This window comes from Antrostomus carolinensis, unplaced genomic scaffold, assembly GCF_000700745.2.
Source record: "Antrostomus carolinensis isolate BGI_N321 unplaced genomic scaffold, ASM70074v2 scaffold25396, whole genome shotgun sequence".
NCBI classification, from domain to species: domain Eukaryota; kingdom Metazoa; phylum Chordata; class Aves; order Caprimulgiformes; family Caprimulgidae; genus Antrostomus; species Antrostomus carolinensis.
In genome coordinates this window covers 46,524-68,947 of record NW_010324826.1, presented here as the reverse complement: position 1 = coordinate 68,947, position 22,424 = coordinate 46,524, and the positions used below count along the sequence as shown (strand labels likewise).

The window sequence follows — 22,424 nt, the reverse complement described above, 5'->3', positions numbered from 1 at the left end:
TAAAAAGTTAGAATATAAGTAACTTATTCTAACTATTTTATAATATAATGAAAAAGGAGGTGAATGAGGTTTTGAGAATTTTGTGTATATCAAGATATTTCAGCAAGTTTCATTTGAAACCTGATGGCAAAGTTTTGAAGAGTTAAGCATATTTTGCTGGCTCTGCGTAGCTGATAGTTATGTGTGAAGTCCTGTATTATATCTTCAACAGTTCAGCAAAGAACTGGCATCCTAGAGATGAAGAGTGGCTATGCCATTGTTGTGCCACCTTGGAGAGTTTTGAGAAGTAAAAATAGTACTGGCCAAGTGGATGTAGCCCTCAGAAGCTACTTGAAATTCAGTGTCTCTTCCTGTCTTCTCCAGGTAGTTCCACTGGAGAAACTCCACGTCACCTTGTGCTGTTTCCTCCAATGCAGCTTCCTCCCTCTTCTCTTTACAGGTTCACACAGGTTAGCTTGATGCCCTTTCTCTGTTTCTGTCATAGTAACCATATTTCTAGCTAGATCTAGAACTTTTATAGCCCTTTTTAGTCCTTCATTTTATCTGGCATAAATAAGGCAAAGATTAATATTTGACTATAACTGTCTGGAAATTTTATGTGCTCTTCTAGTATATGCTTTCTTCCTACATTTTTTTTTTTCCTCCATTGCATGCTTTTAAACTAAACTCTGAATTCTAGTTACTAGGAAAGCAGTAACATCTTTCAAAGCTTATATTTAGGTGTACTTCACTGTGTCTGTTACTTTTTTAAATTTTAACTTTTCATTTGCATTCTTAGCTTGTATTGAATATTTGTAAAAGTTAGAAAAATGGTCATGGAGGGGAAAAAAATATGTATGTAACAAAGATGAGAAGCTTGAAAACAGAGATTCTAGAGAAGAATTTTTAACTGGTTTCCTTCATGAAGTTTTTATAATTGTGAGTGAATTGGGATATTAATGAGAACATGTCTAGAACATGGAGGAATTTTATAGATTAAGTAAAGCCTGTAGGTTAAGCCTGTCCAGGGACATGGAAGAGAGGTTGTAGGCTCCTTTTTCTCACAATGCTTGTCTGGGTTATCTGTATAAATCCCTTTTATTTGTGTCTTATACCAGTTTAAAAATTGTGAAATATTTTTTCCCCATTTTAAGTTTTGTTCTGATCTAAAAAAGAGACTTCAACTACTTAGCTTATAGAATTTGCTTTGTTTAAAAAAAAAACCCCAAAACCCAACAAAAACCCCAGTGATGAGCAAATACCCTTGTATATGTATAATGATACAGTTATCTTTTTCTTCTTTCAGAATTTCCAAAACTTTTGTGGTTTTGAATTTGAACAAAAGACTAGAAATAGGAATAATCTTCCCATCTCTTTGAAGAAGGAGTAATAATGCAACGAAGGCAGGGAAGAGTCAATGCTGGGCTGCTGTTGCTGCTTTATCAAATTTCTCAAGTTGGACTCCAGAACATTCCTTCTGTTACTCTTGGGGTACTTGCACTAAATATTTTTCTTTTCCTGAATCCTGTGAGGCCATTGTCTGAAGTGTGTATCAGTGTACATGAAGGCTTCTACAGAAAGAACTGGCAGCGTTTACTGCTTTCTCCTGTCCACCATGCAGATGACTGGCATTTATATTATAACATGATTTCCATGCTTTGGAAAGGGATAATGCTGGAAAAAAAGCTTAAGAGCATATGGTTTGCATATATAATTGCAGTATTTTCAGTGCTGATTGGAGTTGTTTATATGGCGCTGGAATTCATGCTTGTGAAAATTCTGGATGATCCTTCGTATGAAATGAATTGTGCTGTAGGTTTTTCAGGTAAGGCACATCATCCCATTTATATATGTGAAATGAATATTTATAGGTACTATATAGCAGTATTTGAACATAGAAAATTAATAGGTGTACACCTGTATGCATGAATGTGCTTGTTATATCAGTGAAGTTATCTATTTTTTTAATTTAAAGCCTGTATTTTGGGTATGGACTGTACTCACGCTGTCATTGGGACCTAGCATTAGAAGGCAAGCCCTACTTTCAATCTGTGAGAAAAGTGTGTCAGCACCTCTGAGGGTTCCTTGTGGTGTCCACATTGGTACTAGTTGGAGCATTCCGGTAGCTGCTCATTTGGAGATTCAGGTATTCACTTGTCACCCACTCTTTGGTAACGAGACATGCCCAGTTCTGGTATTGGCCTTTGGGGGGGCTGGAGCGGCCCTGAGGGGTTTGGCTGCCTGTGCTCTGATATGGGGCAGCTGCGATCCACCTCAGACTAGTGGGAAAGGAGGTGTGAGAGATGGCTGAGAAGCCTCAACGAGGCCTTTTCTTCCCATTACTCAGCAGCTGCTTTTAAGCTCAAGCTCTCTGCGTTGTCTCTGTCTAAGCTACATTCCATCTGTGCCTGGCCGTGTGCTGCTCTGACCTGGGCCCTTACTTGACTTCCTGAGTCTTCGGCACTGCTTTGTCAGGAGGATGTCCCTGGTGATCTGGGCTCCTGGCTAACCCCACTTAGTGTCACCAGCCTGCCCTATGCACATTGCTCAAGGACTGTGGGACAGGGCACGCCCTGGGGAGGCTGCCTGCCTCCCTGTTCCCTCTGGAGGCCCTTCCTTTGCAGAGCATTTAGCTCTTGCTGCTCCCCAACAGTGACTGCAGAACCCTACCGAATATTTATTATTAGTGGCAAAATGACTGAAATATCTACACTCAGTCCCGGTTCAGCTGGACTTTCTAGGATTAGCTCTTACATGGTACTCCAGCTATTGCTGGGTGATTCATGGGGGAAGTGTGCTGTGTAATATTATTCTCTGTGAACAACTGGGAGGTGCTGCCATCGAGCTTCTTTTTGAAGCTCTTTTCTTCTGTCATACTAGGCTGTAGGATGAGAAGTTGAAACCTAGAAGTTGTGAAGTGTCCCTTTTAAATATTCACTTACATGATGCACCATCCATGTGAGGTTTTTCCTATGTGTTCCTATCAGTCCATACCCTAAAACAACTTAGTATCAACCCTGTTCTTACTAGGAATGAGAAGGGTGAATATTTCAAGAATTTGTGATTTAACTTCTTTATACTATATAATTTGGAATAAAATATAATATAATATAATATACTTTGGAATATAAATACCATATAATTGGATAGTGTAGAGATTTCATCGTAAGGTTTTTTCACTGGATTAATCTCCAGCTTCCCACTTAGCCAGATAGCAATTTACACATTCCTTTCTTTGAAGCAACAGAAAGGAAGTTAGATTTAGTGAAATAATTATCCAGGTGATGCAAGTTTATGGCAAAAGGGACCAAGTTACTGAACAGCAGTGGTGCTGGTAGGGTAAGCATTGGTGGTGGGACAGATTGGGTCCTCATTTCATTCCTTACAAGGGTCTCATGTCAGCCATACTACAATATTGACTGGAGTGTATACTTTAGATTTTTTTAGTGAAATAAAGAGTGGAACTAAGCCTCAAATCTACTAAGCCATTTGTGCAGAGGACAAAAAGTCAAGCTTTTTATTGATTTAGGGATTCCTTAGCTGGATTTTAATTTCCATGTTCTGCAAGATAGTATTGCAAACTGTTTTAATGTGACTTAACCTTCTGCAGCCTCTTTTGAGTATTGCAAGTTTGGAAATGTGGGACTGCAGCCTGAGCGCATGTGCATTTGACCATTATTTGGGCAGCAGATTAAAGTAGCTCTGACAGAGTTGGTATCCATAGTTGATCTTTCTAAACCTTCAACATGACCTTCAGCATAGGTAATTTCTCTTCAGTTGGGGCAAGTGGCATGTATATGGAACAACTGCTGAAAATACAAATATTTTTCTGATAACAAACTTTCTTTAAGAGCCAATCTATATGCATATTTATGACTCATTCACTTTACCAGGTTTTAAGAGTTTTAGGATGTCTGGATTTTTTTTTTTAATATATTTTAAATGGATGGAACAGACCTGTCCCTTGTCCCCTTGGGTGGAACTTGACAGTACACCAGGCCAGGCAGTTTGAAAGAACACTTGCACCCTAAAAAAAAAAAGTCATTGAAGCTGTACAGACAGGATTCTAGTGAGCCAAGGGTGGATTGGCTGGAGATGACTCCCAAACTACGCTGCTATTGAATATGCTTTGTGGTGCTGTGAAACTGCATGGTACTTCAGTTTTAGTAGTTGTTTCATTTATTTATTCTTTGGGTACCAGTACTTCTCTCTTTATGCGATGATATCTCTTGTTTGCAGGAGTCCTGTTTGCTTTGAAAGTTCTTAACAACCATTACAATCCAGGAAGAGTCAGCAGTGTCCTTGGATTGCAGATATCCAGTAAATATGCTTGTTGGGTGGAGCTGGTGGCTATTCATTTAATCTCCCCAGGGTAAGTGCGTTTAATAGCTCAAATCTCTAAACTTTGAAATCTCTGAAGTTTGAAATGTATTATGAAGTATGTGTAGTGTTAGCTGGTATAGAAATGGAGTGTTGAGGCTACAGCCTGCTTTTTTCCTTAACACCCTCTATTTTGACCACATTTCAAAATAAAAACCTGAAATACTATGCCCAGAAGGTATTACCAAGTGTCTGAGGGAAGACAACAAAAGTTGATGGACAAGGCTTTCAGCACAGTAACCAAACTAATACACCGTAGTGCAAAGGGCTTCATTAGCAAAACAGCATTCCACTATTTGCTTGCTATTTCTATCCTAGTCCCTTCTGCCCATTTGTTGTAGTCACTCCTCTAATTTTTGATAAAGCTATCATCAAGTGTTCTGCAAATTTTATGCAGTTTTACTGTCCTACAGTCTTGCTGATTGTCTCTCTCAATTTTCCTTTGTGCTTAGGTCTGCCAGCACAGTTCCTCTGCACCTACTTCTGTGAATATAGTGCCTTTCTCTTATTTGGTAGTTGATTTCTAGAGTTCTAGTTGCAAATAAGTAATTTTCTTGTATAATATTTTATAACTGTCAGTCATATTCGAGAATGTATGCAAAGTACAGATAACAGACTTAACAAACTACCAGATCACTTTTTATATACAATTTCCCACGTCTCAGAAAGATTAAAAAAAAAGAGAGGAGCAATACCGACTTATTCATCATCAGATATTATGATGTACCAGATAGAACATTTCTAGATCAGAATGGGAATTCCAATATTACTTATTTTAAACAGTGCTTTTATTGCTTTATGACTTACTGTGCCTGACTGGCTGCAGCAAGGAATCCTAGGTTAAAAGGCAGACAAACAGCAGAGTGCTGTATTCCATGTGCAATTTCAAGTGTGAGCTGGGATGTCAATTGCATGGTGTTACTACAGGTATAAAACCAAAGTTTTCAGTGCACTAAAAACATTATTCTGAAAAATATAAACTGTCATGTTATCTGAACATAGTTTTTATTTGGTGATATGTTCACTAGTACTTTTTATTTTATTCTTAAAGAATAATGAAAGAACATTATTCTTTAAAGTAAAACCATGAACATGTCATACTGTATCTGGTAGAGGAAAAACATGAGTTTAGTAGTTGAGTGCTGTTGTCTTCCAGTTGCATTACTGCAGAAATGTCTTTGGGGTGGAAATTGTATAGAAGGTCCAGAAATAATGTCAAAAACCTTTTCATAATTTTGTGGAAGCCTAGATTGCTGCCTGGTATAAAGAGCCTCTACATTGTTACATGCAATCCTGATAGGACAATTTCACAGCACATAAATGATAATGAGGACCGTGGAAAAGAAGTAGTAATCTCCAGAAATTCATGTGCCAGAACACAGAATGTTTAATTAGTAACTGCCAACTGCTTTGAAATGAACCATAGCAATTGTAGCTCTCAGAGTATTGCTCTTACATGCTCATCTGTGTGCTCAGGGCATGTTGTAATATTGGAAGTGTCCGATTAAAAGATCAAGTTGCATAATTTAGTTTTGAATAGACAAGAGGTCAGTTACTGTCGCAGAATTCTGTCCAGTCAGAAAGACACAGTAAACTTGGCTCTACCTTAGTGGAATGATGTATCAGGATCATGTAAGAATCCATAACCAATGAAGGATTAAAAAGCAATATTGAGGCTATTGAAAAGTTTTGATTTGTGTGCTAGGAGAGGGTTTAGGGTTTTACTGACATCTTTTAATTCTTTTCTTTCTCATTAATGTTTTTGTTATGGGGAAATTTTAAAACATGTAATATGCTTCATATCTTTGCCTTCTGTAAAGTAAGGACATTGAGATTTAGGCTTTTTATAGCAATCCTTGGGATTACTTCTTTGATAGCAGGCATGTGAAAAGTTATGTTTAATCTCTATGCCTCTTCCAGGATTGAGCATGTGGTATCTTGAGTCATCTATCCCTTTTGCATGGAGGTGATTTACACTACTAAAGGAAAAGCTTCTCTTTCAGGTTGTTTCTGAACTAACTCAAATATCTATCAGATTTACAAAGACAACATTTTAGGGTTGGAAGCTGGGCATTAGAGTTTTTTTCAAACTTCTTTTTCAGAAAGTTGAGTAACAAAGGATGAAAATGATGAGAAAATGAAAAACTAGGAGTGGAGAAGAGTAGAGAATGTCTTTTTCAGTGTTCAGAAATATTGAGGTTTGATATTGTGACTGTCCAGGGTTGCTCTTTTTGCAGTTTATCAGAAATAGTGAGACTTGCTATTCTGGAGTACAGGGAATCTCGAAGATGTCTAACATTTCTGTAGCTCACTCACTGTGTGTCTGAAAACTGACTTAGGCATTTCTCTAGGCTTCCTTTTGACCTGTATTTTGGTAGATTCTGTTGACCTTTTTGGCAACTTCAGATGCTTATTAGAGTTCCTCATCTTAAAAAGAGAGAAGAGACTACAGACTGATGACTATCCCATACAAGAACAAAAGCACAGCAACAGATCTACATTTGGCAACACAGATGCAGATGGTTGTCATAAGCATTCATAGCTGACAATTGGAATCGTTATACAGTTATAATGTGTAATGAATCAACAATGACAAATGAGTTGTTGCTTCATTTCACCTGGGTTCAAGGATCCATGGGCAAAGTCTCAAAGTAGATCATGCTCAAAACAGGTAAATTTAATAGGAATACTCAGCTTTTGATAACAAAACCCAAACCCAGCATCAACAAAAAAACCACAAAACCACAAAACAAAACAAACCTCACAAAAATTGCTTTAAATATATTTGAAAATATAAGAACATATTTTGACAAATCTGGTTTTAAATTTTGATTATTTTGCTTTGTGCCCCCCTCAGACTCAACCCTGGCACAATATCTGGTGTGAATACAAATAGTTTTGCATAACTCTAATCAAACTTAACCTCATGAGATCTTTTGTATGTATCTGTTTTCCTATTTCATCTACTTTTAAATTTCTTACTTGTTTAATGCTTAGGGATATCACTGAGTCATCACTGGTTATCAGTCAGATTTGCTGTTGTACTGTTACTTGTCCTGTTTGTTGATGACAACTGTCCCTCAGGAATAAAAGGGCTAACAGCAAGCAACCAACCAAAAGAACCCCAGGTTTGACTGGAATGACATTATGTGACGAGAACTACTTTATAGCCTTTTATTCCTTTATCAAACATAGCTTTTACTCTTCTAGGCTATTTTCCCCATGTGTTACAAAATTACTAACAAGTTTCCTTTTTCCATTTATAGAAGCAATAGCATTTTTCTGTATAGGGCTGTGTGAAACAAGTTAACTTTTACTCATGCAGTCATTTAATTTGGTTTAATTTGCATTCAGGTAGGTTGTTTATCACTGGTAAATTGACTACATGGCCTACATTCTAAGCAAGATTAAATTTTGTAGCAAAGTGTATAAATTGTCATGTGCGGGTGAGTCTGTGCTCATGTTAATTTGGAAATAAACTGTGTATAAATTCATGGATTTGGTTCCCATGGTCTCAAAATTCATTATTTTCAAAAAATAAAGTTGGTCTAGATTCTTGTAGTATGTCACTTTGATATTATTCCTTTGTTTGCTTGTTCAGTGAATGCATGCTGCCTAGCCTTGGAGTAGGAGATGCACAGAAATAAGGTCTTTTCACAAAGGACTGCAGCAAAGACCTAAGCAAAAGACATACTTTTGTTGCTAAATAAGTGGCTTTGTCCTGTGGTAGAATGTGTGCATAAATAATAATGCCTACCAGACTTTGGGGTTTGCTCTTAGGAAGAAATTATGGAAGTTAAGTGGTAGGTGTAGACTTTCTTGCCCTGTTTTCATTTGTTGAGTCAAGTGACTGACACCAGAGTTGAAACAATTCAAGGTAAATTCACCAACAGTGAGGAACTGATTTGGATTCATTGTAAGGATACTGTAACAATAATAATGTAAAAATTAATACTGAGACTCTTGTAAACATTGGGTCAGAATCTCTCATACATGAAAAGCCAGTGCAGTCCAAATGGTTTTCCCTCTAGTGATACCAGTTTTCCTGGAAATTACACAGGCAAATGAAAAAGTATAATTAATTCTGTTTAGAAGATTTTTCTAAAGTAATGTGCACATTGGCTTGATGGTAAATGTCTTCAGGAAACAGTATTTAGACATATTGCGTACTTATCATTAGTATGAAGTGAATGGTTGAGATAAATAAGATCTCCGGGGATCTCTACATTTTCAAACAAGAAATTAAAGGAGACATCATTTGAATTTCTTTGTATCAGGGAGAACATTAGTTAATATTTATAAAGCTCATTGACATTTAGAGAAAAAGCATGCAATTTAAAAAGTCAAGAACCCTATTTTTATTCCCACTGAAAGTTCAGCTTTTATTATGGAAACTGAAAATTGTACTGTGAAAAAAATAATTATCTCTTAATTTTTCTTTATTAGCCAGCAGGAAAAAAGGCAGTAGTTTATCATGTTGCAATCATGCAAATGTTTCTTCATTAATCTAACTCAAAAATAACAGTAAATTTTTACCTACTAAAATATACATTCCTGTCAAGACACTGCTACTGTTATGAATACTGTAAAAAGCTTATTTTGGGATCTGTGGATGATGGAGGTTGCTTTATTGCCTTGTAAAAGCTTCTAATTATATCCAGGATTATTTACTTTGTATAAAAAGCAGAAAGTAGGAGCAACCTCAGGTTTCTGGATTAGACAAGAAGAGTGGAATTTTCTAATACAAGTGAAAGGAGCCTTGGAAATATGTGCTTGCACAAGACTTCTTTACACAACTTACTTTGTTCTTTTTGTAAATCCTTTATTAATTTCTTTTCAGCCAAAATCCATGGCATTTAGTTCTAAATTTTGCATATAATCCTGCCTTGTGAAAACACTATAGTTTTGCCATTAACTTTAATGTCTGCAGATAAAACTCAAACAGCCTCATAGGAAAGAAATCCATTATGCAAATTTTTAAAAAAGATGTTCTACTGAAAATTAAAATTCACTGTAAAATGTAGTAAAATGTCAAGATTGACATTGGAGTATTATTGGGGATTAATGGTTCAAATATATTTAAGTTCATTGGAAATAGGAGTATCCACTTTGGACTAAGGTATGTGGATAAAAGAATATTATTTGCATGTGTAAAACACTTCAGGTAATTTACTGAAATTGAATAATTCCAGTCTTTTTATAAAATAAGAAAGATTATAGGGGATCTGAATGAATCTGATCTCAGAACAAATGCTCTGAGGGATAACATCAGAAGGACAAACATGTATGTGTTTGTATTCAAACATATATGGATGTGTATATATAATTTATACTTAACAATATTTAGTCTAATGCACTTTTAAAGATCATCACTATAATAAACTCCAGTTGCTCTTTGCAGGGTCTTAGTAGCCTTCTCGTTTTCCCTTGCGAAGCGAGGGCAAACATGGGAGAAAATGGGCCCTGAACACAGAAGGATCTGGGAGGTCTCTGCCTGGTCTGCATGGAGACCGCTCAGTTTCTCCAGGCAGTTTGTTCTACTACTTTATTTTTTTTTGTCTCTTGCTGTGACTTATATCTCTTACTCTTTCTCTTATGGATGGGGAATGTGGGGAGTGTATTTGTTCCCATGTGTGACAAACTTTTCCATATTTTAAGATTATTGTATCTGAGAGAATTCTTCAATAGACTCGCGTGATTGTCTTTTTCACTCCCTTCTGTCTTTTCTCAGATGTTGTTTTGTGGGCTCTCGGGTTTTTTTGTTGCTCTTCTTGTTGTGCAGCGTGCAAAGAGTAGGCTCAGTTCTCCAGCTGAGAGCACTGCTGAGTAGAGTGGAAGGCTACTTCATTTTACTTCCATATAGTGCTACTGTTTACGTATTTCCAGTAAAAAACTTGTTTTTTCTATAATGGTGTGACACGTAGATCTGTGCTTTATTGTATAGTTCACTGTGTGCCCCAGTTTCTACCTTGGAGCTCTACTACTAGCCAGTCACTTCTAGCCTGTTCGAATAGCTGATGATTTCTGTGGTGTGTTCAGAACTCCATGTTTGTCTTTATTGAGTTGCACCCTATTTTTTCCAAACAACTACTTAATTTTGTCAAGGTTGCTTTAAATTGTAGTGCCGCCTGTAATGACCCTTACAGCTTCTCTTAGCTTGTCATTTGTAAATAATATTTGGAATAGACTCTTGCAGAAATCAGCTTGATTTATAGCCTGAGTTTGATAATGAGTCACTGATAGAGTATTAAACCCGGCTTACCAACCCCTTATGGATCTGCTTAGTGTAGTTGTAGTAGAGTTTAAGGTTTTTAAGTCTTCTTTATGACAAATGCTGTGAGACAGTGTTGTATTCTTATGGCATATGTGACATCTGCTAATTCTTCCTTTCCGTGAGGCTCGTTGCCCTGTCAAAGGAGGAATTGTGGTTGATTTGATGAGATTCGCTCTTGGCAAATCTATTTTCTGCTTCGGGTGTTCTTACCTTCATTGTATCCACAAATTACGTGTCTTAGTAATTGCTGAAGAAATAGTTTTATCTGGGAACAGAAGATAGTGATTAGTCTGTAGTCCCCTGACTAGTGTCCTCCTGCTTCTCTATTTCTCTTTTTTTTCCTTTTCTTCTCCCTACTTAAGAATGGGTATAGAAAAACTCTTACAGTCCTCTAGCCTTACTTGTCCTCAAAACAGCTGTGAGCAGACACAAGTTAACTACTTCAAAATTCTGCTGCATAGTTTTTTTATTTTGTTTTCACAGTGTTAAATATTTTAAATAAAGCTCCCTTTTTCTTGTAAATTTGCATATTATCTGTTTCAGTTGTTACATTTGGGAAATATCTATGTTTTCTATACTGTAAAAGATACCAAGCATTCGCAAAAGAGGTATTAAGTTATTATTTGAGTAAATTATAATATAACATGTTCTAAAATGAAGTCATGTTTGCTTAACTTGGCTGTAACATTAAGCATTTTGTTAATGTAAGGGAAGCTGTCTTTCTGTGCTTTACAGAATTGCTTTTCCTTAGTAATTACAAGTAGCAAGGTGCTGCTGTTGATCAGTCAAATTAATTTTATGACAGCATATGGTGAAAATTTGATGTGATTTATCAAATGTACTCATTTTCTGCATGTCAATGATACACTGTCACACGTTCATACTATCTGATAATATTTTTCATTTAGAAAACCCTGTTTAAACATTTTCATTATAAGTTTCTACACCTTGAATATAATTAAGCAGTCAATAGTACTTAGGTATCTAGTACACTAACTTGTTCAGTAGACATGAAATGGAAATTATCCCCCTAAAGACTTTTAAAGTTGAAGGTTTTTGATTATTCTTAGTGTGTAAATATACAGCTTCACTGTATTGCAAGCAAAGACCTTGCTTTTGGGTTTTATGGAACAGTGTTGTACTCAAATCAAGATGAGCATAAATTTTGTTTAGCACTGCCAGGAATATAAATGAATCTATCTCATGTTGGTGATTTCTAGAGTACTGAAGTATTTACTTCTTTCTCAGTACAGATGTTTTCCAAGGCAGGCGTTTGTTTTTCACAAATTTGGAAAATCTGTTCCAGAAAAATCTGTTTGGAAAATTAGTTCCTTAAAGATACTTTATTTTGGTAACTGCCTCTTACCTGTAAACTTTCACATCACTATTTATGTGTTACTCTTAAAAAAAATTGTTGGTTACTTATGAGAGAGAACTGTGACTTTGCATAGCAGAATACAAGTTTGTAGTTAGTAAGTGGCAAAAGAGTGAATTTAGATTTGATCTTTATCTCCCTCTAGTGACACACGTGTTTTCTTATATCCTTTTGCCAGTGATGCCTGGAAGCTGTATTGTCGTGAGTGCATATGCTATCATCTGTGTAACTCTTTCAGATTTCTGACTGGAATGTAAAAAGTGTCATGTTTATATCTATTTTTATGTTAAGCAGAGGCTTCATTTCTGCTTTATAAAGGCAAAAAAACCTCATAATACTTTAATCTTTGGACAACTAGTATAAATCCAGTGGACTTAGTTGCTTATAATTGCATGTACTAGGCAATCTTAATGTTTAGTGTATTGGCTTTTGTAATTTGGTAATAGATGTGAACAGTTTACAAATAATGCTTAAACCTGGTTAAAGTAAAAAGATTTTACTCTTAATTAATGTTTGAACTTCATTAAACAAAAAAGAGTTTGTCTCTTAATTTGAATGCTGAAAATTGGTTTATGAATTTATAGAGTACTCTATAGTTATGGCAGTACTTGGAGAAAATCTTTACTGTAAAAGTATGCTTCCATCTTGATGATTTCTCAGAAGGCTTTAGAGCCTTTTCATTCTATGTGCAAATGGACAATGATCTTTAAAGAAATTCTTGGTATGTATAGAAAAGAATTTGAATCTCAGCATTTTGCTCATTGTTCTTTTAATTTCGAAGACAACTGTGTTACACAGATTGCAACAGATGTGCATTCATGCTTATCTCAGACTAATTGTAGGATGTGTTGATAATGCAGTAGAAAGTACTGTATTTATGCTTTCACTTGAAACTGCAAATGGTTTTGGTAGAACCTACCTAGACATTTCAGTGTAATTCTGTGGATTTACTTCTTTATAGATTAAAACTAGTCTACTCCCTCAGTAAGTCTTTATTTTAAATGCTTTTAGGGAAATTACGTTCTGTCCTTTAAACAAGCAATTAAAATGATCTCTACAATTAGTTTCTGACTTCTTCAGGATATTTGTTAGATACTCTTTTGTAACTGTTTATACCTACCGATTTTAGAGTAGTTATGAAGAGGGAAAACTTGGCACTATGTCCTTGGAGGCAAGTATTTTCTCTATGCTTGGTCTCACTCAGGGACTTTCTCTGTTACAAGAAACACTGCACTCCCCCTTCTGGATCCCTACAAAACAGCTTTCCATCGCTCACAAGTTTTTGCTTTTTTGTAGGACTTCTTTTGCTGGGCATCTGGCAGGGATTCTCGTTGGATTGATGTACACTATGGGACCTCTGAAAAAGATCATGAAAACCTGTTCAGGTATATTAATTTTGCTCAATTTGTAAAATCTGCATAAGAAACTTTTATTTTTAAAATTCAGTGAGTCTTGCATATAGAAATTCAGGACATTTCAGCAAGTTTTTAGGCAATAAAAGATATGCTGGTTATTAAAGTGAGTGCAGAAGGAAAAAAAAACCACTTTTTTTCTTAAATAGGGGTGACAAGAACCAGTAAATGTCTTTCAGCTGTTTTTAGAGGAAAACTTTTTACCCTACTTTTTAAATGTTTATTTACAGTAAAATGTTTCACATAAGATGTCAATGAAAATGTCATTTTAAATGAAGTGTGGTAAAGCCATAAAAATATGTCAGAACACACTAAGTTTCCATGTTGACTTCTGCTGCTTGCATCCATTCTAGTGGAAGTTCCTACAATTTGAAAAAAGTTGTGGGATGCCTGTGAAATAGTTACTGGAATTCTCAAGCTTTCCAACAATGTAATACTGTATCTTTTCATATTGTAGTAATTCTTTTTTTTTTTTTAAAAAAAGGGGGTATTTTTAGACATCTTTAGTCTAACAACTGTTTTAAATACAGCCCTGTGAATTTATATATGAAAATTCCAATAAATTTCAGTATTTAATTGGAAGTCTAAGTGCTGTCACAACAGTTGTGCTTAATTGTCAGAATATTTGTTTATGTCTGATCACTTAATATGTTGAGTACTTTTTTCATGACTGTGCCATCAAGTTCACCATGGATATGGTGTTTGTATAGTAGGACATTATTTGTTCAGATGTATATGCTTTTCACAGGAGGTTTTATCGCAGTTTGGTGATACACTCTGTAACCATATATGTTTAGCAGTTTAAGTGGAAAAATAGAGACTGAAGCATCAGATTTCCCACCTCATTGGAGTGAACAGACGTGGTGTCACATCAGTTAAATGTTAATATTGCATGCTTCTATGGCACGGGGGGCACTATCTGATGACTATTAGGACAGTCAAGCATTGGATCATGCTGCCTGGGGAGGTTCTGCAATCTCCATCCTTGGATGTTTTCAAGACTTGACAAGAGAAAAGTCCTGACTGAGTAACCTGGTGTGATCTCATAACTAACCCTGTCCTGAGTGAGAACTGGGCTAGGGACCTTCTGAGGTTCCTTGCAAACTCAGTTATTTTAGGGTTCTGTGATAAAACCCGTGGTACTGTTAGTGAAACATGCAATAGAGATCCTGCTGCTGTGAAGGTTGTTGTGTGACTAAGACCTGGAGGAAGGAGTGTTCCAGTATACAGGTCATCTTTTTCTTCTGTGTAGCAGAGCAGAAACATTGTGGTCTCTACAGTCCTCTGTTTTCTGTGCTTTAACCTATTTTTACCACTGTACAATCTCAGTGCAGAAATTAGTCATTATACGTTCTGGAGAACGTTTGTTAGATTGGTTTTCCTTTTTCTACTCTACATGGGTACATTGCTTAGATGTGGCACACTACTATGAAATCTAGAACAACATACAAGCTTACCAATACTGTATTCTCTCACTGATGCCAAAAAAGTCATAGTTACTCGATGTTTCATTATTTGCATCTTATGAAGCAGACTCTAAAAGAAAGAGTATTTTACATTTTGTATTTTATAAAGAAAGGCAATGTGATCATTTTATTCTAATAGTACATATATTATTCTTATACTTAGGTGGCATTTCTTCATTCACTGACCCTGCCAGGCCAAGGGACTACTATTCAGGTAAGTACTCTCACCCACTTACCTAAAAACTTGTTCCAGCTCTAAAAATAGGGACATGATTTTTGCTAATGGTAGGAAATCTATAGAGGAGCTAGTTAAATGGAAACTTATATAATATACAAAATATTCTGTTGATATGTCTACTTGCTAAACTTACTACTTCTCTTGCTGTGTCTCACCTTTCCTTTTTAGAGAAGTGTGTTGATGTATTTCGTACAGTAGGCTTTAAACCTCAAATTAAGGTAATGACTTCATAAATGCTACCCTGGGGTAATACCCTCTCTTGTGCAGAAGGTGCAGCAGGGGAGAAATTTTGTATATTGAAAGCAACCCTTTGAACCTTGATAAATCTGCCCTGATCTGGCAAATTTATCTGTTCCATTCCTGGATGTTTTTTTCCCCCTCTGACAAGGAACGCTTTCTATGAATCAATTAAATTGCATGGAAAAAGCCCATTGCTCACCAGAATAGATTTAGGCTGTTTTCACAGTGTATCGATGGCTAGGTGGAATACTGACATACTCTGAATGTGGCATGTTTGCTCACTTCTCGTGCAAAACATTGGGTCATTATATGTGGACTGTATAGAAAGCATAGGTGGAGGTCTTGTCTGGGAGGGACAGAAGAGGAGCCAGCTGTGAGAACTGTGTGTTGGATCAAAACTAGGGGATGTATAGCCTAGTGTATCTTAATCTCCTGCAGTGATTTACTTCCTAGGCATCTGCTGTAAGAACAGAATAAATATATAGTGATAACTCCCTCAGATATCTACCAGTGTGCAGTGACTTGTGGCTTAAAGATGTTATCAGCAAAAATTTTTATGGGAGAATTTTGGCTTTAATAGCCTGTGATGGATTCTTTTCTCATGAATTTGTCAAAAGCTCTTTGAATTGGCATGAACTCTTTTAACACCTACAGCATCACAGAAGAATTATTTCACAGTTTACTTCCTGGTGTAGAATCTGTCACTTTTGTTTGTTTTGAACCTGCTAGCTGCTAATTTAATTTGATGCATATTCATTCTTCTATGGAAAGGGAAACCAAACCTCCATTCTTTATGTACTTCATATTCTTTATGGATTTGTAGACTTCAGTCCTATATTCACTGTACTAATCTTTTCTCTCTCCTTGGAAAGCTGTAGTCTATATGGTTGCTTATATGGAAACTATTTCATAAGTTTGATCATTCTTCTACTGTTCTCTGATGTTTAGCCATGCAGGATTTTTTATAGTCTTTTATAAGTGAGATGTGCATACTCTGAGCCACAATAAGCCAAGGTTAGTGCTGCTTCTATTGTCCATGTAGGATTTTTGTCTTCAATGATCTACCTCCATTTTTATTATGTTAAATAATTCCCACAAGCAAAATTATGGGCCCTTGAATATTTTTGAAGCATATGTAGTGAGCACAAGCTGCCTGTTTCCATGAATAGCAGTCTCAGCCCAGTTAAAGATGTTCACCCAGCTACAGGTACTGTTCAGTCCACCAGGGCCCAGGTGTGCTGCTTGCTCTGTATTCTGTGTTCATAGAGACTTAATCTTCCTTCGGTATTCCAGTATAGCAGAGTGGGTGGAAGCTCTTGAAGATTTGTATCAGAAAAGGTACTTTAATGGCTAATGAAGATAAGAATTTGTACTTGACATTTAGACTCCATAATCTCTTACAGCCACTGTACAAAAGCCAGCTGCTTGCAGCTTGGGTGTAAAAGACTACTCTTGTGGAATAGGAGCAGATTCTGAATGGCCCTTTTTCCTCCTGGCTCTTCCCAAGCAGGGAAAAGGGAAGAGATTTCATGTAATATATCTGGCATGTTATATCATAGCACCCAAGGAAAAAAAAAAAACTTCAGTATGCTGACAACAAGGAATTCTGGGGGTTTTGGCATGTCTTGGGCAGTCCCTGGAGTAGCCAAGCTATTGCTTTGAGTTGTTGTGGACAAAAGGGAGACAAAGGAGAGAGTGAACCTGAATTATCCTGTCTTCAAAGCTTGGCTGTGGATGTAACTACTTTTTTTTTTTTTTTTTTTTTTTACTAAATTAATTTATCTAAAATTACTTACCACTGCAATGTAAAGATGTATATTTGTTCATTTTATGTGTATGTATTTTGTGATTGTCTTTTAACCTATTTGCAGAAGTCTGTATGGTAGCTTTAACCTTTTGCTTGGTGTATGATATATGTAATAAATTTGTCTGTCTGTGGATTAAGGAAACTCTAGTGTCATAGGCTAATGATGCATATAGAGTACATCCTTACCTTGATTAATTTTTCATTTTCTGGTATGCTGATTTATACTATGTGCCTTTAAATACCAATTGAAATAGAAAAATAGGTGAAGCTATGATCAGAACAGGTTTTATCAAACAGTACAAGGAAACAGCTTTAGAAAAAAAATGATTAAGTGTAATTTTAACGCATTTAGTATTTAGTAACTGAATTAGACCTTTTCTAAATGCAGTTCATTAATCAAAATAAATATCCTAATATTTTATTCATAGGAACACCTTGAACATGTTGATGTTACCAAACTGGTTCTTGTAAAATAAGATTAGTTTTCTGAGCACTTAAAACTTGATGATGGTGTAAAACATCAAACATACAAAAATTTACAATAATAGAACAAATTTTAAATACAACATCCTTTTTCTTTCATCAGATGACTTTATACTTTTAGTACTAGAATTCATGCATGCATTTTTGAAGCCTTCAGAAAAAAAAATATAGCTGAGAAAATGTTAATTGAGAGTAACATAATGCAGAGGAGAATGAGAGGGATACATAAAGAATGCATCTGAAGTGTGTGTGTGTATATATATATATTTTTTTTTTTATATATATAAAACCCCAGCTAAATGGTATCCTGCAGTCAGTTTTATTTTTCTGGAGAATTATCTCTTAAATGTAGCCAGTATGACTTAAAGGCTTTTAAAGTTTGTTAAAAATATGACTGTAAGATTAAAATGCAGATTAAAAAATAAAAATAATCTTTTTCTAACCAGAGGAGTTGCTTATCACTTGAGAAATGGCAGGTTTTCAAGTTACTGGAGGATAATACAAAGTGCTTACTGCAGATGTATGAAATTTCTCCCAATGTCACTTGTATGTTCCAAAAAGGAAAAGCTTGTAAACGGATGGAATTATAGTTTTTCCTCTGTGTATGTATAATGTATACATACATTCATGTACACTTACACATGTATATAAAATACATGTAGGCATATTTGCATAATACAGACAGAGGAATATATATACTCCTGTATTAAACAGTGTTCAGTCACTCTCTTCAATTTCTTCCTGCTTTTCCTGTATAACTTTAAGATAGGGTATAACTATTTTTATTCATCCTAAGGTTCTAGAGCTTAGGATTTTTTTCTTCAACCCAATATTTTTTTAAAATTATAGGTCCTTACTTCATAGTCTGTATTTGTTACTAATCACAGAAACTCCACAAGAAGGTTACACATGGAATCCATATAAATGAGATAACACAAGACATTGTGTTGATATCAATATCGTTGATGCTAATAATCTGAAGATAAAGGGAAATGGCATGATGTATTTGTTTCATAAAAAAATTTCTTCATCTATTCATAACAATGATAAAAAACTGAGATGTTTGATCCATCTTTTTTCTGTTGTTTTTCTATCTCCTGTTACCATAGTCAGACTTTGTAAATTAGAAATTGATTCATGGCATATATTGTATAAGTAATTGAATCCTAATAATCTTTTTCTTCCCCAAATTAAAATAATTTGTTGAAGAAAGATGGCATAAAGATATCTGATTTCACACTCTCCTACTGAGTAGCAGCAGTTTATTTTCTTTATTTTGTATTCATTTTGCAGAGTATTATGGCTATCCAGGTTATCAATACAGAACACCAAGGAGCTATTATGATTATACAGGTGGCCTTACTGAAGAAGAACAGCTTGAAAGGGCAGTGCTAAACAGTCTTAATGAAAGAGGTAGGAATTTTATTGCATTTTGTATTTCAAGTTATGATTCATACTGATAAAGGAGTGTCGGGGTGGGGAAGATGTATTGCTCATCATTTATTTTCAGTATTTTGGACATATCTTCAGAAAGAGATGAAAGTTTCATGGTAAAACTTTCGGAGAATGCAGTGTGAGGATGCGGTATCGTTCTCTTAGTGTAATTGCATTTATTCGTAATTGCTTATTGCTTGGTTACTTTGCTAGTACTATAGTAAAAGGAATGCTTTTATAACAAAAACCTTAAACTAAATTGCTGTGCCAAAAAAAAAAAATAAATCTTACAATACTCTAAAAAGTATTATGAAGTGGTATAATGGAAGAATTGATGTTGCCAATATTTAAACTTTCTCTGTGTGTGTGTGTATTTTTGCTTTCTATACGAATGTAATTGACAAGCAGTGTACTGATTTCTTACTCTTCACACTATCCTTTTCTACCTTTAAGGAAACTTATATTCTAACTAGCTGAAAGACCTAAAAAATAGATAGAAATGTTTGGAAATAAAAGTGGTGTTTGCTTTTAACTGAAATTTATTAAATTGGTATAAAATACATTTATTAGGCTATATTTCATTTTTTATAGTGCAAATGAAATCAAGAGGGAAAGGATAACTTGTAGAATCTATTTCTCAGCTTCTGAAAACTTAAAGACTTGAGGGAAAATGCTTAATAGGACTGACAGCACACTATTGGAGCATCACATGTAAAATTTACATGCTATACAAAATTTTTATATTGAAGTGATAAAATAAAGGGTAGAAATGAACATAGTGTATGTTGTCTGGTATTGAGATAGTTTTTCATATCAAACATTTCTTCCTTTTTAATCTGTTCCATGCCAATAGGGATTCTTTTGGGAGTTCAGCCAAAGGCTTTAGGTGCTCCTTAACTTAAGAAATTGGAAAGGTTTCTTTTAAATTTGCTGAAGCTGTAACATTTAATCTTAAAAAAATAATAATCTGACTGAATAGCTCTTCAATGTTACTTTCCTCTTTCATAATCTTGCTATTTTATCTTCCTGGGTTCAAAGAAGCTTTCATTAGGAAAAAAACACAGAAGCCCCTACTTGTAACTGCAACCCGATGTGGAGCACCTTTCATAAATCTCTGCTCAGAAAATTAATTTACACCACTGTTATGCCTGTCAGAGAAATACCAGGCAAAATGTGAAAATTATGATCTTGACAAATCATAATCACTTTTACTTTCACACCTTCTGTGATCTTACTTTTTATTACGAAGAACATGTCATGTTATCTGGAAGGCGATTTTAAAAAGGCAGCAGATGAGGCAGGATTGTGATAGAAAAATGCTGTTTAGTTTGAAAAATTCATTAATGTATTTTTTAAAGTAAGTACAGCTTTCTGCTTTATTACGTTTGCATCTATTATCAGAATCACCTGGGAGGCAGAAGTGCAGTTTTAGGGAAACTACTGGGGGTTTAAGTGATTTTTATTTTTTTTTCTAGTTATCTTCATTTGTGTTCACCTTTGTTATTTAAGCTTAGTTCTGCCTAACTCTCCCTCAACATTGTGAAGCTAGAAACTTTTAAAAAACCCCAACATTTTCTAGATTATTACTGTAATATTTGTTCCAGAAATGTTTGCAACCTGAGCAGTCCCACTTCAATCAAACTGTACTGAAAACCTTAGTGAGAATCTTAGTTTTCAGATAAATCAATAAAATAGCATTTAGGTCATCTGGTTTGTCAGCAGAAGATAGTTAATTAGTTATTGTTCATGGTGTCTTAGGAATTTTAAAGGATTAACAAAGTTCTGTCAATGTTGGCCTATATAAGTGCTAGATTTTGGGAAGGAATAGATTTAAAATGAGCTTTATTGTAAAAGATGCTTTTTATTTTACTGTTGTTTTTATATGACATTTTAAATAATTTTTAATGGTGAGTTTGAGAAAGGAATCTTTCTAAGCTTTTAATATTAAACGTTTTGAAATATTATCTGCAAGAATGAACCATGTTTGTAGTTTTTTGAAATTATGAAAAAAAAACAGGATACAAATAAAAATGACAAAATTATGATAATATAAATAACTAGATAGTGTACACTTTAAAGGCTTTCATGTATCAGTGTGGAACACTTGCCACTTTCATCTGTAGCCTCAAATAATCTACATCACTATAGGTAATTAAGTTTGGGGGTTTTTTTGTCTGCTTGTTGTTTTTGGACAAAGGTAAGTTTTTCAAACGTGAGGGAATATTTTCTTATTTGGAGAATGCCCTTTGATGAAACATGAGATAGAATTTAAATAGCATCTCTAAGTATATCTCGCTGGTAGATAACTGGCATACCAAGTCACAGTTTTAACTTCATTTGAGACACCAGCATTGCTTAAGACTACAGTAGTGTCTGTTTTCAGTGCTAGTTACCGTTTTTAAGCCTCACAGATAAGCAAAGTGGGAAAATACATCATTGTGTGTCCTTTACAATATAGTTTGGTATGATCAAATATATATAGATGTTGTTTTCAGTGGTTTCATGAGAGTGCTCTAATTTTGCACCTTTTTCTCCTACCACTTTATTTTGGAAAAGTAAGACTTTTGAGCTGAACTCTTAAAATATTTACTTAAACAAGCTGCTTAAAAGGTAAGCTTGCCTGTAGGCAGATGCCTTATTTCACAAAGAAAGTAATATAGAGCATGTAATTGATCATACCTGTTTTAGTGACATAAAGGATGAGATGAAATTTATTGTGCTAGCAAGCAATTAGGATCTTCTTCCCTCTTAGTTAGTGTGAAAAATAATGAGCTTGAATGAGCGCTGTCTTTTGAACATGATACATTTTTCCTTAAAGCATGACATTCACAGTTGCTTACAATTACATGGATGATGAAACAGGTACTTACTGTGACTAAAAATTACATAAAATAATTTGAAATAGATAGCTAAATGGATGTAAAAAAAGGTACCACAACCAAAATTTAGGACTCTCTTTTCTTATTAATCTTTTTTTTTTTTTTTCCCCAGCTATGACATTTAAACCATCACAGTTGCTCTGTAGCTTGTACAAAATAGTATTGCAGTAACTTCTATTGATTTCCACCCCTACTCCACTGCCCCTTAGTTGGACAAATGTGTTTATTGGGGGTTTTAGGCCATATAATATACCATTACTGATTTGGAATGTTGATCCATTCTTATAAATTACTGTGTTAGTATCCTACTAAGCTATTAAAAGAATAAGTGGCCTATACAGAATTTCCTGTTATCAGTTGTCCACAACTGAAAACTAATTTGTATTAAGACATGCATCAAATTTAAACTGAGTAGTTACTCTTCTATAATCCCATACATGGGTTATCTAAACCCACT

At 35.0% G+C, this 22,424-nt stretch overlaps 1 protein-coding gene across 1 annotated transcript in view; it reads left to right on the top strand.

Annotated features, from left to right (window-relative positions):
- Nucleotides 1-1,287: 1,287 nt before the first annotated feature.
- RHBDD1 (rhomboid domain containing 1) overlaps nucleotides 1,288-22,424 on the top strand; it is a 33,148-nt gene continuing 12,011 nt past the window's right edge. The window contains exons 1-5 of the mRNA XM_010171031.2: nucleotides 1,288-1,804; nucleotides 4,219-4,351; nucleotides 13,305-13,393; nucleotides 15,050-15,100; nucleotides 18,948-19,067. Of these exons, the coding sequence (XP_010169333.1) occupies nucleotides 1,372-1,804; nucleotides 4,219-4,351; nucleotides 13,305-13,393; nucleotides 15,050-15,100; nucleotides 18,948-19,067 (826 nt within the window). The 5' untranslated portion in view covers nucleotides 1,288-1,371. The remainder of the gene's footprint in view (nucleotides 1,805-4,218; nucleotides 4,352-13,304; nucleotides 13,394-15,049; nucleotides 15,101-18,947; nucleotides 19,068-22,424) is intronic.